The 22,117-nt window shown below is 38.0% G+C and overlaps 1 protein-coding gene across 1 annotated transcript; it reads right to left on the reverse strand.

Moving 5' to 3' along the window:
- Positions 1-3,989: 3,989 nt before the first annotated feature.
- On the reverse strand, positions 3,990-21,685 carry dnajc11a (DnaJ (Hsp40) homolog, subfamily C, member 11a). The gene is made up of 16 exons (XM_017488047.3): positions 21,557-21,685; positions 16,564-16,693; positions 16,277-16,350; positions 14,235-14,336; positions 14,028-14,156; positions 11,790-11,912; positions 11,620-11,693; positions 10,650-10,839; positions 9,001-9,086; positions 8,747-8,863; positions 8,502-8,657; positions 8,227-8,296; positions 7,135-7,192; positions 6,226-6,368; positions 5,281-5,410; positions 3,990-5,164 (listed from the first exon to the last, which is right to left on the reverse strand). Exons 1-16 carry the CDS (start codon positions 21,626-21,628, stop codon positions 5,139-5,141), a joined length of 1,680 nt encoding a protein of 559 aa, XP_017343536.1. The 5' UTR covers positions 21,629-21,685; the 3' UTR covers positions 3,990-5,138.
- Positions 21,686-22,117: the final 432 nt, after the last annotated feature.

The following is a 22,117-nucleotide window of genomic DNA, read 5'->3' on the forward strand; positions in this document are numbered from 1 at the left end:
GCCAACCATAGACCGTGCATGCAGCCAACCCTTCACTACACAAGCGGCTCTCTTTTTCTGACGTATCAGACTGCGCTGGGGTGGGACACGCCCATAATTTTACACTTACACACACACACACTCATTCAATTATTGTGCAGGAACACAGCCGCATTCATCATAAATCAGCATCAAGATTCATAAATCACATCTATATTCATGCTTAGGTGACGTTTGTCTATTAGACGTAGTTACAGCAGTCTGATACCACTTACCAGTGCAATGCACATACTTTCTCTTTTTAACTCTTCAAAGTAAAAGCTTCACAGCCTGTTCACACGTCCCTCTAGGGCAGAAGTTCTCAAACTTTTTAAAGCCAGGGAAATTTTAAACTGTAAAATAAGTTCCACGGATCCCCTCAGTGCACAATTATTTTACAAACAATACAACTATTAGGCTCATTATTTAAATGCGTACAGTAAATGGGACATTATTTATAGGTCGAGATGTTTTTGAGTTATTGAGGTGGGGATTAAACCCATTCAATACATTTCACCAGTCAAATAGGCTAATAGCTATAAGAACTTATGAATAGAACAGCTCTGATAATGGTGGGTTGTAATTTTCACCACTGTAAGAAACTGAACAGGAAAGGGTTTTACGATGCTCTGCCCTAGAGCAGTAGTTCTCAAAGTATGGGACCCCAAGGGGGTTGTGAAGCATATCCAGGAGGTCCTGCCCCTTTGAAAACCACTAACCACCATAAATTTATTTCTTTATTTCTCTTGTGTCTGTCTATCTCCTTTCTAACAGTGGTAGCTTAATGGTTAAAAGCCCCGGGTAGCTGATTAGAAGGTTAGGGGTTCCATGGTTTGGGGACCTTGACACTAAACACTAATTTATTATGGAAATCCTGGTTTGGGAAATCACAGTCTTCTGCTGGAGGTTATGAGGATACGAGAGGGGGTATAAGGATGTAGAAGCTCAGAAAGATAGAATCAGCAGAATCTGGCTGGCTTTAAAAGTAATGAAAAGAAGAAGAAAAAGAAGAGGAAAGAAAACATTGAATGTATAGGTAGCTTATATTATATGTACATAAGTAGCTTATATTGAATTTGGGAAGAGACAGGTAACCATTGTAGCTGATACAGCATGGGTGTTATATGAAGAGATCAGCTAGTGTGTCATAATCCATTTACTCAAAATGCAATATAATTAAACATGTTGAATCATTAACAAAAAAATTTTGCACAGTATTGTTTATTATTATTATTATTATTATAACAACTGTGGTTATATTCAATTTGATGATTGTAATTCTTTCTTTAATAAACAAATATTAAATGTATTTAATCCAAATGTCCAATCAATTAGTATTATAACTACAATAACTATAATATAATACTATAATAAATGTGTTTATATTAGTTGATCACGGATCACCATTGTTCCCAAATGACCAATCACTGATCACCATAATTTCCAATGACCAATCACTGATCACCTTTGTTTGTCCCACACCCCGTGCATTTTGTTCATTTTAAACTTCTATTCATTTAAAAATCTATTATAATCTATGCTTAAAATCTTCCTTATTCATCTAACGCGTTTTCATATCTAAATAATCACGATGATTTAATGAATATGGCGTCATCTAGCGACTTTTTGAGCATTCCTTAACCACTATCCCCTGAATAGAATTGGCAACACTGCTGATGTGTTGTTCATGAACGAGTCGAATCTTTGAACCGGCTCTTTTAGATGAACGTTGAGCCAGGGTTCAGTAAAGCCCATCACTACAGAGCATCGTTACATGATCGTGATTTGTAATGAGCACAGACCAGAATCTTCTCAATAAGCTCAGATCTATAACAAAAGAAAACCACGGTCATGGCTTACGCTGTGTAATGAATACTACATATTTGAAAGGCAAAAAAAAAAAAAGTGCTTAAATTACTTCACACGGACTTTTATTTTGAACTACTCTGCTACTCAAAACAGGAAATGAACCAGTGATACCAAATCTGTACTACTCTAAAATGGTCTAATGAATAATAATACTAATCGTGCAATTATTTTGTTACCATACCATCACGACAGTAATAAGTTAACACTAAAACAAGTGAAAATGTAAAGGTGCATTTTAAGAAGTTCAGGTCCACCATTTTTGTTCAGGGCAAAGATGCCAAAAAAGTTTCTCTGCTTATAATTGCACCAGCAGATACAGTAATATGAAACCCCAGATCACTTGATCATACAGATAAAAACGTGGAACAGGTAAAACACCCTCGCCTAAGCTTTGTCCAATTCCGATATATACATATACATATATGTGTGTGTGTGTGTATATATATATATATATATATATATATATATATATATACACACATACACACACACACATATATATATATATATATATATATATATATATATATATATATGTGTGTGTGTGTATATATATATATATATATATATATATATATATATATATATATATATATATATATATATATATATATATATACACACACACATATGTATATATGTATATATATATATATATGTATAGAGAGATAAATCTCTCTCTTATATCTCTCTCTCTATATATATATAGAGAGATAAATCTCATATATATATATATATCAACTTCTATCTCTCTCTATATATATCTATCAATAGCGCTCTCTCTCTCTCTCTCTCTCTCTCTCTCTCTCTCTCTCTCTCTCTCTATATATATATATATATATATATCAACTTCTATCTCTCTATATATATATCTATCAATAGCGCTCTCTCTCTCTCTATATATATATATATATATCAACTTCTATCTCTCTCTATATATATATCTATCAATAGCGCTCTCTCTCTCTCTCTCTCTCTCTCTCTCTCTCTCTCTCTATATATATATATATATATATATATATATATATATATATATATATATATATATATATATATATATATGTATATATATATATATATGTATATGTATATGTATATGTGTGTGTGACAGCAACAGGTTTGAATTGAAGAAGAGCCTTAATGAGACTAAACCTGCTCGCCCCATCTCCCTAAGCGAAACAGCTTAAAAACACAAGACTATTGGGACAGGTGAACGTTTTGTAACTAAATCTTCCACAAACTTTTGCCAAAAAGTTGAAGCACATGATATCTGGCACATCTTTGTGTGCTGTAGCATTACAATTTCCCTTCACTGGAACTAAGGGTCCTAAACCTGCTCCAGCATGACAATGCCCCTGTGCACAAAGTGATGTCCATAAAGGCGTGGTTTGCCAAGGCCGGTGGTGAAGAACTCGAGTGTCCTTTGCAAAGAGCCCCGACGTCAACCCCATTGAACTGGAATGCTGACTCGCACCCCAGGCCTCCTCGTCCGACATCAGTGCCCGACCCCACTAATGCTCTTGTGGCTGATCGATCACAAATCCCTACAGCCATTTTCCAAAATCTAGTGAAAATCCTTCCCAGAAGGAGATGGAGGTTATTATAACAGTAAAGGGGGACTAAATCTGGAATGGGATGTTCAAATAGCACATATAGGACATATGTGATGGTCGGGTGTCCACAAACCTTTGGCCTTACAGTGTACTAAAAAGCAGTAAAGGAAAAGCAGCAAACCTAAGGAAACAGGCCACTCACATTTGGTTTGACATGCAGTTTACACATTGCTTGAAAAGTATTCATGAAACACAGCACCAGTTTCTGGATGATACACTAATACCTAATAAAATCAAATCTTTCATAAGGTCTTCCAAGAGTGGAAATAATGCTTCAAATGCAGGGATTTTCCTTCTGATGAAATTGTGAGGATGATTTTGCTAATGTCATTCCGGCCACTTTCTTTCATATGGAATACAATCGGACTTGCAGCGTTCCACAGTCAAGTTGTATTTAATCCAGATTGTGGAATTCAAGATTTAGGGATAAAATCGAGACTATGGATGGCTATTAGTCCATGAATGATCGCAAAAAAAAAAAGTACACCATTTAAAACCATTTTGCTTTCATTTTAATTAATATCTCCCAACCCCATGGCACAGGTCCAGAGTGTGTACTGATAATAGACACTTTCAGAGAGAAACAGAGATGCTGCACAACCAGTCCTTTTCTCCCCCAACTTCCCAACAACTGCAGAAGTCATCAGTCTGATTCTGAAGGCTTGTGGTAGCAGAGGAAAAGAGAGAATTTCTTTTTCTCCATGTAGCATTAAAACAGGACTTTTTATGAAAGCTTATATTTCACACCATTATTTATTACCAGTCACGTTGTTTAAGAACAGTGTGGTTGCCTAACTGTACTTGATATATAAGTGTGCATCTTTAGTGTAATTTTAGATCAGTCTCTCCAGCCACAGAATGTCAAAGCCAGTGGTACGTGTCAATTTGTTTGATCATTGAGGAAAATTTGGATTATAATGTCCCCATGCTTTATATTCATGTAACAGTTTCATATGGCAGGTGATGAGTTCTCAGCTCTGGGTTAGTTGAGCTTCAGATAGAATGGTAGGGTGAATATTTATAACGATTGGCCAGCACAAGTATCATAGAGGCTAGGATATAATTTCTTAACCAGTACAGGACAATTCAGTGTTTCCATTTTAAATAATATTTGTATGCTGCAATGCTGATGCTTGGGACACTCCTTTGCCCCTTTTTAGTGGGATTCTGTGGATTGCTACAGCAGCATGCACTGATGTCTTTATAGCAGGGTTAAACAGCACTCTCTGATGAGGACTGAATACAGGTACTGTTGGGATCCTTTAGATCCTCCAGTACATATGTTAGTACCGTAACCATCATTTTCCTATGTGGAACAGGAATTCGTCTTAAAAACCAACAACAACAACAAAAAAACAGGAGGCCAAAATAACAAGGAAAGTAACAAATACTTTGCATATTCTTGCTTGTACTGATTTTAGATACAGGTTTTTTCAAATGGGGATTCAACAAATTCATGCATTTTCCACTGGACTCCATTAAACATGCCCTTTTACTTAAAGATTAAAACTCACAAAATGAAGGCTATAGTGCATGTGAATGGCTTTTAGGCCACAGGGAATATCCAAGTCACTATAACATCCATTTCTCCTATACGTCAGTCCAAGTTGTCCCTTTTAGCCCTGCAGATAATGGTTCCTAAGTGTCATTATCAATTCTGTGAGCTAGAAAGAAGAGGGAAAAGACAAATACAGGAGACATTAGCAATGGACGAATATAAACAGGAAAACTAATTGTATATCAATATAGCAATATCACAGAGCAAAAATAACAGACTTACACTGCTTTGGTATCCTGAGTGCTTCTGCGTCACCAGACAGAACCTGGTGCATGACGCCTCGGAACTGATACAGCACCTTCAGGCTCTTTTCCTCCCCGACGCAGGGGTCATAGAAGCCCGGTAAGCCAGCCTGAACACACACACACACACAAACCCAGAACAATATCATTAATGCACAATGAAAATCCAGTAAATCCAATTACATTTGATGCATGCAAATTTTTATGCTATTTTACACCACAACAATTTTTAACTGAATTCTTGATTCTAATTGGTCAGAGGGTGTTGGTTAATTTTGTATAACTGCATCTCTGACAGTAGTAGTGCTGGCTGCAAGGCAAAACACAGATTTGCATTGATGCCCTTGTTCCAATACATTATCGTTTCTATAGTAACAACCTACACAGGGATTTGCATTGTGGATGCTCTACAAAAGTGGACATAGAAAAGGCCTGTAATTGGTGATATGGTGAAGTTTTCTGTGAGAAGATTTGGAAGGAGTCTCGAGTGCCCGTGCTTTAACAGTCAGAATTATAGCAGCAATTAGTTTTCTGACATGGGAGCGTCTTCAGGACAGCAGTCTTTATGCATTGTGGTGTCTTGCAGTGCATTTTTTGTCTTATGAACTTTGAAATGGGGAAGAGAAAAAAAAAAAAAAAGCGAGGCTGGTGCTGCTATAAGAGATAACAGGAAGTAACTCATTTTGCAGATCTCCAACATTAAATCTAACTAGTATAATATATATATATACTTTTTTTATGCCAGTATGCCATATGAATAAAACATTTCAGGCTGTGCTGTTATTGGAAGTTACAGTAACAGCAACGACCCTATTGTTGATTATTTTCCTATACCAGCATGCTGTCGTGTTTCATTCCTAACATATTAAACCTATTAAAGATGTTTTTATCGTATTTAGATAAATAACTTGTTGAAGTGTGTTACCTTTGAGGCCTCTGTGAGAATGAGTTTGGAGTCTTTCACCAGACACTGCAGAGGTACAGTCACATCAATGACTCTCGCTCTTTCATGCTTCCTACTGTTGTCTGTCACAAACTTTCCATACCAGGCATTGAGTATGATGAGGCCTGGTAAGAGAAGACACTTAAAAATCTGTTGCAAATGAACATCTGGCATCATTTGTTCATCTTCAATAAATCAATAAATTCTGTTCAAGGTCAATGTGGGTTAAATGATTTAATAGTTTATATTCTGGAGGGGAAAGAACCACGTAAAGCTTCGGCAGTTAATGCCGATTTGAACGTTGGAAGAAAATCTTTAATTTTGTCACCACTGCACAATACAGATGCTTTATCTAGGTATAGTAGTCAACAAATTTGGTGTGTGACCACATTAATCATGCTTTGTATTGATTTGACAATAATTCCAACACTGATAACATAGGAGACATGTCAGTGATATGACCACAGGAAGCCACTTGCAGGTTTTGAGAATACTTTCTAAAGCAGAGTATCTCCTCTGGGCCAGTTTCCCTATTTCCAACAAACCTGATTCAGATCAGGAGAGAACAGTTAAACCGTCCATGAAATGGATCATATATGTGCTGGGAGCATGGAAAACATGAACATGCGGTGCAGTGGGCCTTCAGGGCTGCAGCTGGAATCTATGCATGTAATGTTACTGTATGGTGGAGTAAAACTGTAAAAACTAACTAAAGCTAATGTACATTAGCTAGGATATGGTAGTGCTTTTATTATATAATCTACAGTGACGCTAAATATTTAACCAGGGAATTCATGACATCATGTATCACACACGAAACGCTTGTAATTTGAATTTGTAAATCAAAAAACACTGTTTTGACACAAACTAAATGTACTCATGTTCTCTTACCCATTCTTGACTCCTCAGCTTCAATGATCCTGCGCACAGACTCCTGCATCAGCAGAACCTGAGACAAGAATGTGTGCAATAATTTTACCAACAATCTTGTTTATTGAAAATAGTTGGTCACAAAAGTGCATCAGATTTACGGTAGCATTAGAAAGGGCTATTGAGGAAAAATAGACCAGTAGTATATTTTGACATTTTTGCAACTACACATTTAAATGTACTGTTTCTCTATTTATCAGTCTCTCCAGGATTTAGCGGTCTCAGAAATGAACACAAAGTCAATGAAACTCGGCAATATTCGTAGGAGCTTGCAATTTTTCAAAATTACAGCGGATTTGGGCCAAGACGAGTCAAGTGACGTCATGACAATGCGTGTTCCTCAAACTCTTGTTTGGTTTTGATTCGACTTTCCCTTCTAGAAAGGTTTTGATTAACTTTCTAAACTTGCTTAGGCTATCTACCAAGATCATGATTGCTAGTTAAGGAGCCAGGTTAACAAATGCGGCTGCAGAAATGGATGTGGAAAGGAATAAACGTGGGTAGAAATATATACAGATCTCTTTTAGAATATGGACATGTTTATTAATGGTATTGTTTTTTTCAATTATTACATGATAAATGCAAGATAAATGAAGAGATGACATTTGCTTTCAGACAGTGTTTGGCATTTTTCAGTGGAATTTGTATGGACTCTTTACTTCTGGAGGTAGTCTATAGTTTACAGGTCTACATGATGATTAAAGAGTCTTTATAGAACTGTTGTAATGGCTACTGTGTTGAGGTTGGGCTTTAAAAGAAAGGTTGTGGCTTGGTCTTTCAGCCACGCATGATGGAGGTACAGTGTGTTATAGTAGCACTGCAGAAAATGTTAATCATCCTGTATATACAGTAGAAAATGTCAAATTTCACAGTGTGAAAGGTTTTTTCCACAGAATTATCACTATGACAAAGTTACTGAGGGACAAATAATAATCTAAATGTAAAACTGTGTAATCTAAATGTACTGCTTCCTTTCACACTAATCAGAAGGACTGTGATTAAATAGTCCACATTAAGAACATAAAGCACTACAACAGTGCCATGTGGACTTACGGCAGACTCTGCCTCTTGCTTCTTCTTGGCAATGTCAGACGAGGCGCTCTCCCGCTGCTTCTCCAGTTCCCTAAAGTGAGAGAGAGGGTGTCACAAGTAAATTAAATACAAACCCAAAAAACAAATGAACACAAACTGCTTATAAATTCTGCATCTGTATATTATGAGTGCAATTTCAATGTTATTATCAGTTTTAACTGTGCATAATGAAAATGACTTAGTAGCAATATAATCACAATCTTTTTTCATGGAGTATGGAGGAAAAACTGGCTTACTGTTCCTTCTGCGCACACATGTAAGGCTTGATAACAAGCCGCTGGATGGCCAAGTAAAATACGAGAGGTCCGACAGTGGCGTAGAACACCGCACTGGGAAGGAGCTGGTCTGTCAAGTGGATTGGAAAGAAATATGTCTGGCTGGCTCTGTTCAACCTAAAACATAAAAGTTGTTTTTCATGCATGGTGCAAAAATTACTTGAACAAATTATTATTTTTTTTTTTTTAAACCATCAGCTTCATACTTGATCTTGAGGGAAACACCTTGCGGCACTCCAACACTGACGGTAGCACCGAGAACACTGTGTCGACTGATCTTCGTCTCAGCACCATACTCCACCACTGTTCCGAAAATGCCCGATCTGTACACAAGGTATGCTTGCATGTGAAAAATAGGCCTTCAAAACTGAACAGAGTTCACTGTTTATATATTAAGGTAGGACTAGCAATCCAAAGGCAATTGCAGCTAATTTTAGAATAACAGGACTCAAACACATACTTAACAGAACCCTTGATCTTGGTCTGGTCATCATCTTGGAATTTGTACTGGTAGCTCATCATAATGAAAGTATGTGGGATCCCCAACTGTAACAAGAAATAGACAACAGGATGATATACAGTGCCTTGCATAAGGTTTCAGCCCCATTGGAACTTTTCAACATTTGTAGTGTTACAACCTGAAACTATAATAGACTTAAAATGGGACTATATGTCATGAATGCACACTAAATAACCCCTGGTATTTGAACTCTGAAAATAGCAAGAGTTCTGGAAGTTATGGGGTGACCAGTATTGATTACAAAAAAAAAAACCCTTTGTGAGATGTATAACTTGTATTTCTTTGCCATGAAAAAAGACACACACTACAAGTTTGTTTTAATCGAAGCATGCATACTCAAACGTGGAAAAGTGTGCCAATAATCTCTAATCTTGAAAATATAGAATGCAGAGCAAACTTATGTGAAAATGCTACACAAAGACACACTTCTGAGGCTAAATCTGAAATGGCATTGTACATTACAGCACTGGGTAATACGCTGTGTCATAATATACATTCACAGTCCACTTTATTAGGAACACCTGTAGACCTGCACATTCATGCAGTTATCTAAATCAACCAATCATGTGGCAGCAGTGCAATGCATAAAATCATGCAGATACAGGTCAAGAGTTTCAGTTCATGTTCAAAACAAACATCAGAATGAAGAAAAAGTGTGCTCTTAAATCATGGTATGGTTGTTGATACCAGATGGGCTGGTTTGATTATTTAATAAACTGCTGATCTCCTGGAATTTTCACACACAACAGTCTCAGAGTTTAAAAAAAAAAAAAAAAAAAAAAGACATCCCACGAGCGGAGGTTCCGCAGGCTGAATGACCAGACTGGTCTGAGTTGACAGGAAGTCTATAGTAACTCAAATAAGCACTCTTTACAACCATGGTGAGCAGAAAAAAACACATCTCAGAAAGCACAATACATTAAACCTTGAGGTGGATGGGCTACACAGAAGAAGACCACATCAGGTTCCACTCCTGGCAGCCAAGAACAGAAATCTGAGACCATCATGGGCACAGACTCCCTCATACTGGACAGCTGAAGTTCAGAAAAAATAATCACATGGTCTTTTTCCAGTCTTCAACTGTCCAGCTTGGGTGAGACTAAAATCTAAAACGACTGGCTGATTGGATAACTGTGCAGGTGTATAGTTGTTCCTAATAAAGAGGATGTTGAGTGTAATTAGTAAACACAGCGAAAAGGAAGCCATCTGGCATCTGGTCTAATTTGAAGATGGTAGATTTGACTTTTTGATCATTGACAAGAAAACACTACTGTGGGTAAATATCTGAAAATCAATCTGGAACAACTAGTAGTGTGATAATATTATATCAGTCACTACATTAACAAAGATTACAGTGCTGGAAGAAAAGCAATTCAGGCCCAGAGACGTAATCAGGTCGAGTCTGTGGCACTTCAGCTTGGTTAATCAATGCACTATTTCTAGCTCAACTCGCAAGGTACCTGGGCAGATATATTAGCAGAGCCATGTTGAACTGCACTGACTTGTAGAAAAGCATAGATGAACTGTGCCTTGTTGGTGGAGCCGCTCCTCAACAGTCTGTTTATCACCGGCTTTAATAAATTACTGACCTGAACAGCAAACGTGAAGTGGCTGCTCTTTGTGTCTCTCACAATGCTGGAGTTCATGGAAGACTGAGCACCCCAGCGCCACTGTAGGTAGCCCATTGTGTTCTTGTCTAGGTGGCGTGCAAGCACGGTGGTTAAACCTGGACGCACACCACGTGACGAAAACTGCATTGCACACTGAGTGGTCATGAAGCTGAAACATACACACAGACTGGATTAATGGGCCGAACTAAAATTCATGTGTAGTATCGAACCGTACAACAGTGATTAGACATGATTGTTTGTGTGTCTTGGACAGCTGAATGAGAACCAGATGTTTGTTTGTTTTTTTTGGTGTTTTAAATAAAACTGTTTTACAGTCAGGGAACACTTTAGCATTTAAAAAAATAAATAAAAAGGAACATTATTTAAATGTGAATGAATAAATGTTTTTAGTTTCTGAATTGAAGAACCCATTTTTATTATAATAGGTTATCATTAGATTCCAGACACTATTTATAGGCATAATAACTGTAACAATATTAGAAAGTTACAGAACCCCTGGTTATGCTTCACAGTCCCCACTTTGACAGTCATGTCCATAAAAGTCCCTAAAATAACTTTAGCAGAGCACAAGTGCACCATTTCACTCCTACTCTCATACAACTGCAGTTTGATTTCAAGTATCATCAGCTGTTTATCTAACAGGAGTCCAAGGGGATTAGCCATGTTTTTAGATGTGTGTATCAGAAATAAATCAGTATTTTATAATGAAATACTGCATTATACACTAAGGACTGAGAGAGACATTGGCATGTGCTGGTCTTCGTTATTCTAGACCGGTGGCGCTGTTGGTTTATCTAAACCGAGACAAAAGAACTTCATAGAGTTGATGAACCATCTAAAAATCACAGGAGCTCTTTGTGCAAGGATAGTTATTTTCAGTTTCTTTTTCTTTGAGAACTTCACTACACTGCTGACATGCATTACTCACCAGCGAGGTGTCAGGTTGCGAAAAATCTTCAACCCAAGGAGAGGACCGTGTGTGTCTCCTGCTCCTAATTCAACCTACAGACAGAAAAAAGGTGAAAAGTGTTTCGTAATTGCCTGCAATAGCGTTTATTGCAAGTTTGTATTGAAATAGCAAGCAAGCAATGTGCACACCTCTCCCCAGCCTTTCGCTGACGTCACTCGTCGTAGAGCCAGGCTAATGTTTCCACCGCCGTTGCCATTGTGTGTCGAAAGAGAACCAGAGAGAATGGCCGTGTCTGACGTCGTCAGAGGGGCCTGGGGGGGGGGACCAACAACCATATGCATGTGATAAAATGTCGCAAAAGCAAATCTCATATAATGCCGACAGAACATAGTTACATAAAGACGCTGACTCAGAGTCATCAAAAGACGTCCAAGGTGAATTTAAGCAAATTTTACACACAGTGTGAACTTCATTTTTGAAAGCACACCTGCACTCAAAGAATCATCCTCGTAATTTGCATCATTAGTAAGGAGATTATGAGACGAGAATATTTTGAGAAAGTCATAACCTCTAATTGGCTACTACAAGACAAAAACAAAAAAACAAAAAGAAATCATTACATTGGTTTGGGAAAAATAAAAAAATATTTTTTTCAATATTCAGTGTGGTATTCATTTAGTGGTGTAAGCATCTGATGGAGAAATTAATATTGAGGAATAATGAATAAACAAAGAAAGGATTTCAAAAAAACAGTCATGTGAAAAAATAAGTACACCCTAAGGAAATTATTGTGGGGTTGTTTTTTTTTTTTTTTTACACATTTGGTCAAGCAAACATTTGATCCTCTTTGAAGCAGTGCCTATTAATAAACTTGATACACTTTCAAATGACACATTTACAAAATTTACATTTTGTAGTAATTTTCACAATTTAAATGAACATAAAACAGACCAGTCACATGGAAAAAGTAAGTACACCCCTACATTTATCACATTTATAAGGCTTTCAGAAAAAAAAAGGTTGTGGATGCCTGAGTCGGGCAAGGGGTTTAAAAAGTTCTCCAAATCAGTTGAAATACATCATTCCATTGTAAGGAAAAACTTTTATAAAATGGTGCAGATTTCAAACGACTGCCAATTTGTCATAGACTGGCCGTCCCAGCAAATTCAGCAGACCTTCTGATGCAAAAAGAAGTCTCCAAGAATCCCAAAATTTCATCACAGGATCTGGTGAGTCTTGCAACTATTGGTGTCAAATTTGACCTGCATGGGAGGCGTGCAAGGAAAAAGCATTTGCAAGACTACAGTTTGCCAATGAGCATATAAGCAAAGACCAGGCGTTTTGGAGTAATGTGCTCTGGACAGACAAAGATAAAGTTGTTTGGCCACAGTAACAGCAGACATGTTTGGTGCAGACCAAAGAGCTTTTTTAGGAGAAGCACCTCATATCAACTGTGAAGCATGGTGGTGGAAATGTTATGGTTTGGGGTTGCTTCGCTGCCTCAGGGATGAACAGCTTGCATTCACTGATTCAACTAGGAATTCTGCATCATTTCAAAGAGTGCTTGAAGATAACGTGAGGCCATCTGTCTGAAAGTTGAAGTTGAACCGAAAGTGGACCTTTTAACAGGATAATGATCCTAAGCACGCTAACAAATCCACCAAGGAATGGGCTCAAAAAAAAAGAAATGGAGGATTATGGAATGGCCTAGACAAAGCCCGGATTTGAACCCCATTGAAATGTTTGGGGGGGGGGGAGTAGGTGAGCTGGGAGAGATTTAAAACGAGCAGTACATGCAAGAAAACCACAAACATTTTACAACTAAAAGAATATTTCATGGAAGAGTGGTCAAAAGTTCCAGGACAATTATGCACAACGCCTACAAAAAGTTATTTCTGCAAAAAGAGGGCAATACTAGCTTCTGAGGCCAAAGGTGTACTTACTTTTCCCCACAGAAGAATATCACGTGTATTTCTGTTGAATAAATGATTGAAAAAGCTCAACTTTACTAATAGACAGTGTTTCAAAGATGATCAAATGTTTGTTTATCCAAATATGTCCAAAACAAAAGCCAACTATTTCCATGGGGTGTACTTATTTTTTCACATGACTGTAGTAGTTCAAATCAATGTCATACTTTAATTTTGGCTACGTCCACTACACCTGCATGAATGAGGGCGTGTACAATTTCAAATCGGGTCATGTTTCATGGAAATGATAAAGATATGATGGTAAATGGAGATCATATACGTTTGACCTAAAGAATTTTCACGTCCATACTCCTTCATTAATCAATGTCTCTTTTCTAAACATCTTTGATGAATAAGAGCCATTACACTTGATCACATTTCAGTTTCCACTTCATTTAACAGGATGGCATCGACTCAAATATATAGGTCAATTTTCCCTTTTGAAACATCCCATACCTCTATGGACTGAGATATATGCATCTTGTTAATCTCAATGTTGGGGAAGCCACCAACAGAGAGTTCCTCGAACTCTTCCTCATAGTGATCAAAAAGGTCTGTGGCATCCACACCCACGCTGATTGTCCCCTGCCGGAGAGATGATAAGTAAATCAGTAAAATACAGAAGCCTTGACATGAAATAGTCGTTCGGGACAGTAATGAAACCTTAGGGTTGGTCCTCTGCTGAAGTCTTCTCTCCTCTCTCTCTCTCTGAAGGCGCTCAAACTCTTCCCGGATCTCAGACGGGGTTCTTTTCCTCTCCACTACCTTAAAAAAAATGACAATGGATATATTTTTTAAAAAGACGTGTATTAACACCAAGGAACATTAACACCTCGTTTCTCAAACTGAATATGAATTCATCCACAAAGGGTCACGGGGAGCCTAGAGTCTATTGTGGGAGACTCGGGGCACAAGGCAGGGGACAGGCTGGACAGGGTGCCAATCCATCCCAGGGCACAATTGTACACACACTCACACACCCCAGTCACACACTATGGATAATCTGGAAATGCCAATCAGCCTACAACACATGTCTTTAGACTAGGAGAGGAAACTAGAGTACCCAGAGGAAACCCCTGAAGCACGGGGAGAACACACAAACCCCATGCGCACAGGGTGGAGGCGGGGAATCAAACCACCAACCCTGAAGGTGTGAGGCAAATGTACTAACTACTAAGTCACCTTGCCTCAAATAAGAATTCATTTATTTGGAAATTGACTACGTTTACATGGACAGCAGTAATCTAATTATTGACCTTGGTCTGAGTAAGACAATATTGTGACTAAGGTGTTTACGTGAGTCGCTTTTAGAATATTCCTTTCATGTTCCTGTTTTACATGTTATAGAACATAGATCGATTAACGGCACACGTCATTACGTCACCGTGCCACGCCGTCCGACGTTCCCTTCAGAATTTCGCATATTAACATACAGTTCGTCTTCGTTATAGTACCGTATACAGTTTTGGATGTGTTTTTTTTTTTTAATTTTATGAAAACTTCAAGTTAATTATTTGTCATGCTATACGCGCAAACAGACGACTGCTTGAAGCCGTGGGCTGCGTCCCAAACCGTGCGCTTACCTACTATATATTAGCCGAAACACATGTATTTCTCCTACTATACAGCAGGTAAGTACACGGTTTTGGACGCAGCCGTGCTCTCTTGTTTGTCGTCAAATGGTTGAGCGCTGCTGTGTGTGCACGTGTCCTGTCGCAAAATGTGGCGAAAACTTCCACACAACGTTAATAGTGTGATTAAGGTGTGTACATGTCTATAACACACGCCGATTATGCGACTAAAACAGGAATACTCCACACGTCTTAATTCAATTTGTGTTTACTTCGAGTATGACTTTAGTCGAATTAAGGTCATCAATAATCGCTGTTTACATGCTAATTTCTTAATCAGAGTATCGTCTTAATCGAGTTAATATTTGATTACTGTTGTCCATGTAAATGTACTGAATGTACACAAAAGCAGTTACACAAGAAACATGGTATTCATTAAAAAAAATTAAAAGGTTGGTTCAGAAAAACAATCGTATCCAGTGAGTGTTCCCGAGTTTATGCACATTTTTGCATAAGGAGACTCACTATTGTAAACTGCCATTGATCAACTTCAAATCATATACTTGACGTAAGTTACTGCAATTTTACATACACATTATTTTGTCAAGTGTAAATAGCTTACTTGTACACACATACACACATTTTATTTTTAAAACAATAGTCGGTCAGTTCATAATAATGACTTCAAAGATTTGCAATCCAAAACAAAATCAACAAACTAAGACAAATAAGACTGGCCATTCAATTAGGACAAAAGAAATGGAGCAATATAAAAGGAGGAGGAGTCTAGTAAATCAGTGTGTGTCTCTGGAACATTTACTGCACTCTTTCCCCATTTAGTCATCATTTTGCTGCTATTGTGAGCATTTCCTTTTATGGCATTTTGTGGGCGTCGATAAATGCAAACCAGCTGCTCCGTGAACATGCTCAGTTATACACGGGGGATTGTTACTGATCAAAATACACACACACAAGCACGAAGAAAAATAATAATAATAATCACTATAAATCCAGCAGGAATTTTTAGTTCTCAAACAACTTTACCAAAAGACTGATGAAAGATTGCCTCATTCTTTCTTTACTAAAACTAAAAAAACATTGTTACAGTCAACCCCCATTTGAACCATGACTTACCTCCCATCCTTCCACGCTCAGCCCTCTCTTCCCATAAATATCATAGATAGCTCTGGATTGTGGATCACTTAGAACTGCACAGAGAGGGAAATAAAATCACAACAGGGTTGTTCCACTGTGGTACTAAACAAAATAAAACAAAAGAGTAATAAAAACAGCAGGGCAGATTGCAAAAATTGCACCACTGCACAGAAAAATAAACACCCAAATACTTCCTGTGTGTTTTAAACTCTGTGTAACAGATGAGACACGGGTGAGACGAATGATTACGCAACACCACCGCTCACCTTCGTATGCTTGGTGCACCAGGTTAAAAAGCTGCTCTGCCTGTCTCTTCAGCTCAGGATCTCTGTGTTTATCAGGGTGGTAGAGCATGCAAAGACGCCGATACGATGCCTTAAGTTCTTCTTGTGTGGCCTGAAAGTACAAGACACGCGTGACTAAAACTTCCACGAGGTACAGATTTTAAAAATGTATTTCATTGCATGTTTATATCATGTTTATTGCATGTTTATACACACACACACACACACAACTAGTGGCCAAGTACATACACTACACCGACATTCATTGCCTATGTTATCTGATACACACCATCAAAGTGCAATTTGTAAGTAAACAGAAAGGTACTTATTGGAGCTCATCATGGACCAGTCAATGGAAAGGGACCACATGAGAGTGATGCGGTAACGTGTGTGGCACTGGTATAAGTGTACACTGGGAGGAGACATAGTCAACCAATCAAAACAGCTGCCTTTGGTCACTCACTGACACTGATGAATGACTGAGATGATGATTAGCACACACTGTGTGGAAAAATTAAGTTATATTTTCAAGATGGACTAACAACGTATGCGTCCAGTAAGTATACAGCGAGACTGTTAATGTGACGTCTGTGCCTAAAATAATCAACCAGACAAATAATATTTGGTCAGTGGTGATCCTTTTCCATTGAAGGAGAGTGAGCAACAGATGGACTAGTTGGTAACTGTATGTATAAAGGGTACTTATATACATGTACAGGATAACCTGGCTACTCCAGTCATGCTTCCAGAAAATGAATACACACAAATTTTGGCTTTTGAACTCTACTAAGATCCCATGTAGGCAAACTGGGAGGTTCAAGTTTAGGTTCACATTATGGTTATCACTAGGCCGGTCACGATAATGACATAATCGACTTATCGTACGATAAATGGACATGACCTCGATCGTTTTTACCGACGACGATCTCGCCCATCAGGTTTACATGCATGTTTATTTACATAAGAATGAACATGAACAACATTAAAGCCATTCGCGCTGCTTCTGTCCTCTCGTCTGCTCAAGAGCTGTCGAATTAAAATTCCAACTTCAAATATTCCTCCAATTTAAGATAAAATAAAAAAAAGTGCACATTCGATTGCAAAAAACGTGTGCATTCAAATATATGATGTGTAGCAAGCACTAGCACAGATTTTAATTAAACCATACTGTTGAAAAAAAAATGACACGCAGAATATTAACAACACACTAACGATGTTTTTTGAAGAAGAAAAATCTATACAGAAGAGTTCTAGTGTTTCGAGTCAATAACGTCGGGGATTGAGCCGCTTAAGCTGCGTGAGCAGAACGCTGAAGGAACAGCGGTAAACTGAAGCGCTTTATTGGCGGGTTAATTAACTTGCCAAAATGCATCCAAAACACATCTGAGATTAATCAGATATATGCATAAACGTACATGAATATAATATTACAGCTCATTTCTGCACAAAATGACGTGAATGCAAAGTTAAGCGCTAGGTAGAATGGGTCACGCTGTGAATACGCACTTTCCGTAACAACGCACTAAAAAACGGACAATGAATAACTAAAGCATAAAGGATTCACAATATTGTATTACAGCCCCCTTTATGTATTGATTTGGTTGTGTGGTTTTAATTTATTTACTTCATTTATTTAGGATGTTTGAACTTTCTTTGACATACCAATTCCAGTGTCTGAATATTCTCAAGAATTAAAAGTCCACTGCTCTTTTAAAGGGTGTACTTGCGTTATTATGCTATTATATCATCATCATCATTATATCAGTGGCATAAAATAAAATTACTTTTTATTTTATATGAAAATAAAATAGTCTTAAAATGACTATCATTTATCGCAATTATTTCTGGGACAATATATCATCCAACAAAAGTAGTTATCGTGACAGGCCTAGTTATCACTTGGTGGACTTTAGTTGAACTGTAATAAACAATCTGCTGCCTTCATGTGCTCTTCAGACAGAGTTATTTCCCAGTCTTTACATACAAGAGAACTGCTAGCATTCCTGAACTGATTTGGGATCTTCCTGACATTTTAGTCTATTGCAGGGGTGTCCAATCTTATCCGGAAAGGGATCGGTGTGGGTGCAGGTTTTCACTGCAACCACGCAGGAGCCACACCAGATTCCACTTGTTTAATCAGTCGAGCGTGGCTTTCAATAGATGCGGGTATGGCTTCTGCTTAGTTGGAATGAAAACCTGCATCCACACCGATCCGTTTCTGGATAGGACAGGACACCCCTGGTCTACTGTAATACTGTATAATACAATAAGCAATAATGCAGTAAGTCCTTTTGAGCCTCTCGAATGGCACATGGCTCGACTTGACCCATAATCCCTCAGGGGAAGGTACAAAGAAATCATGCAACAAGACTCTTGTCTGTACTGCACCCAGATGCTGGAAAGAAGCCGAGTCCTACCTCTTCAACAAACGCTCAATTAAAAAAAAAACTTGTGCTGTGTGTTTTTCGTTTGGTACTAAATTCTCTTTCAGCTTGATAATATTCTTAAACCCAGACGTATTTGTACTAGCACTTATATAGCGCCTTTTAACCGTAGCGGTTCTACAAAGCGCTTTACTCATTCACCCATTCACAAACACACTCACATGCAAGGCGCTTGCCTGCCATCGGGAGCAACTTGGGGTTCAGTGTCTTGCCCAAGGACACTTCGGCATGTGGAGGCATGTGGGCCGGGGATCGAACCGCCAATCCTGCGATTTGTGGACACACCTGAGCCACAGCCGCCCCGTATATGAGTATATGATTTCTGATGGAGATTAAAAGGTACTTAAGCAAATTGCTCAGGATAAGGGCATCTCCCAAATGCTGTAAATGTTCTCCCAGTATTGATGTGGGTTTCCTCCCACCTACAAAAATCATAGTCACAGATTGGCCACTCTAAATCGCCCTTAGGTGTGACTGAGTGTGTAGATGAATGTGAACATGGTGCCTTTACGATGGACACAAACCTTAATCAGGATAAAGCGGTTACTGAAAATGAATGAATGAATGAATACAAGTAAACTGCTAATGTTGCTGAGTTGCTTTGGTATCGCCCTTAGATTTTATTATACAGGCTGTCCCAAAAGTCTCCATACACAGGGGAAATGAACACTTTTTAGCAAAAGGTCTTCCAAAATTTTCATACATAGTTTTATATATATATATATATATATATATATATATATATATATATATATATATATGATCAGCTTCCTGATCCAGCCATGAGAATGATTTCAGTACGCTTTTCTTTTGTCAAATGCAATGTTAAAGGCTATCTAGTTTATATGTATAAACCAAGTAGCTAGATGGCCTTTAACAAAAGAAAAGCATACTGAAATGATTCTCACGGCTGGTTCAGGAAGCAGTCATAAGGTTGCGATGGACTTTAACATGATACATAGCGAATACATCACACACACACACACACACACACACACACACACACACACACGTGACACTGTAGCCAAACTTAATTATGTTTGTCATGCTATTTTCTTTCTATTTTCATGGCGAGAAATATCTAAGGGACTCTATATAAGGTTTTTAAAATATATTTTTCTTAAAAACTATAAAATTGCATTAGGTTTGATTTGGTTAAAAATTCCTTCCAGAGTGTTGTCTAAATAAAAATGGTTTTTCAAGGGGTTAAGACTAGTACAGTCTAATAAAACATGCTTCAAGGATAATGGATTCTGGCAAAAGCTACATGTTGCTGAGTCTTCTCCTAATATTAAAAACTTGTGTGTCATCCAGGAGTGAGCTATTCGACAGCGGGTGTAGACGATCTGGTCCCAGTGATTTGAAAACAGAGAAACGTTTCTCTTGCCAACAATAGGGCTGGTTTCATGGGGTTTGTTCATGGTGCATTGGTCCCTCTCACTTTGCCATTTATTGTTAATGTACAAGTTTATTATGGGTTTTAGGTCAGTGGGAGGTATTGGACACCTGATAACGCTTCTTTTGCAGCAATGTCTGTTTCTTCGTTTCCCGGGACTCCCGCCAAACTTATTAACAAATTCATCAAGCCTGGAAGTGTTCGGACCGATCGAGAAGCGGACGTCCACGGACATCCACTGACGAAGGCACAGCCTAGCAAACATAGTCCCCTATGTATAGAGACTTTTGAGACAACCTCCACTGTAATGCTGTATATTATTTAACCAATGGCTAGATTATAAATGTTAGCCAGTGTGTGTTACCTGTTTGCTGACTACTGAATAGGTATGTATTTAAAAAACAATACTGCAAGTGTCCTTTCCTGTAACTGTCTCAGACATCATTATAGAGTCATGTGTAGTAACAAATAAAAATACTAATTATAATAATAAATCAGATGTGTAGAATTTGTAGTTTTTGAAGCAGACTTCAGATCGGAAACGTTTATCAACGATAAATTCGATAGCAAGTGAAGGCAGCACCACTTTAACACCAGTCCCTCGTGTAACGACAGAATTAACTGAACGACCTAAAGCCTTAATGACGTTAAAGACAGAGGCAACGTTACACAACATGCACCTCGTGTTAGTACATTTCGTTTAGAGAAGTTTGCAGGGAAGAACTATCTAGAAACTAACGACACCCGACTTTCCTTTCGAGGCTCGCGGCAACAAAAGTAACTCAGAGCTAGCTTTACAGCACGCTAGCATAACTTTAAAAGCATAAAGGCTTTAAAACAAACCTCGCGAAAACTACACTACTTGCAGGAAGTTTACGGAAAGAGTACCCGATAGTTCAAAAGTCACGTATTTGTATGGCACGCGTTGAAAAATGAACAGAAATTTTATTTTTGTAAAGAGGTGTGTACAGTTTAGCTGCACTGAGCAATGATAAGCAAGGGTCACAGTGCTAACGCTTTAGCTCAATTCACTCTGAATCCTGATTTGCATTAACATTATGCAAAATATTCCCATTCACATGGACCTCAAACTCTCTAATCATATATTTAGAAATAAATAACGTGGATTCCATACCTCCCTCCGCACGTTTAATAGAGAATAGTAATCATCATTATCAATTTCATCCTCCTCCAAGGCCGCCGCCATGTTTACAACCTTTCATCCCGTCCAGCGTCCGTTTTCACACGGATCTGGGAACTTTATCGCCCCCATCAGGACCGGAGGTGAATTGTTTTTATTTATTCATTCTTTCTTTCTTTCTTTCTTTCTTTCTTTAACATGCTGAATAAACTGTTTGCAAGTAACTGCTCTCTATATATGTGAAATATAATCCCAGAGACAAGACAAAGTGTATTAAACTGTGCTCTAAACTTTATGTGCACTTTATATAATCGACGCCGTAATTATTCCTAAATGGAAACGGATTTATTAGTAGCTCCATGCACAGCTTGGTATTTTTTTTATGTACAAATTCTTACCTCTGGAGATCTACAAAAACTAAAAGCCTATTCTCAGCGCCTACTCTATTGCACATTAGGATATGCTTTATTATTGGTAGGCATCTTTAATCTGAAATGATACTTTCATTAATTATGACATGCAGACGGATGAGATTTATTATCTTCATAAACAAAC

Source organism: Ictalurus punctatus, chromosome 15 (genome assembly GCF_001660625.3).
Source record: "Ictalurus punctatus breed USDA103 chromosome 15, Coco_2.0, whole genome shotgun sequence".
NCBI lineage: Eukaryota > Metazoa > Chordata > Actinopteri > Siluriformes > Ictaluridae > Ictalurus > Ictalurus punctatus.

Coding starts and splice junctions, on each gene's coding strand:
- dnajc11a (XM_017488047.3), bottom strand. CDS start 21,628: ATGGCGGCGGCCTTGGAGGAGGATGAAATTGATAATGATGATTACTAT. Junction 16,351..16,563: donor GGTGCACCAAGCATACGAAG/GTGAGCGGTGGT, acceptor CTCTCTGTGCAG/TTCTAAGTGATCCACAATCC. Junction 8,658..8,746: donor GGTGTTTCCCTCAAGATCAA/GTATGAAGCTGA, acceptor TTTATGTTTTAG/GTTGAACAGAGCCAGCCAGA.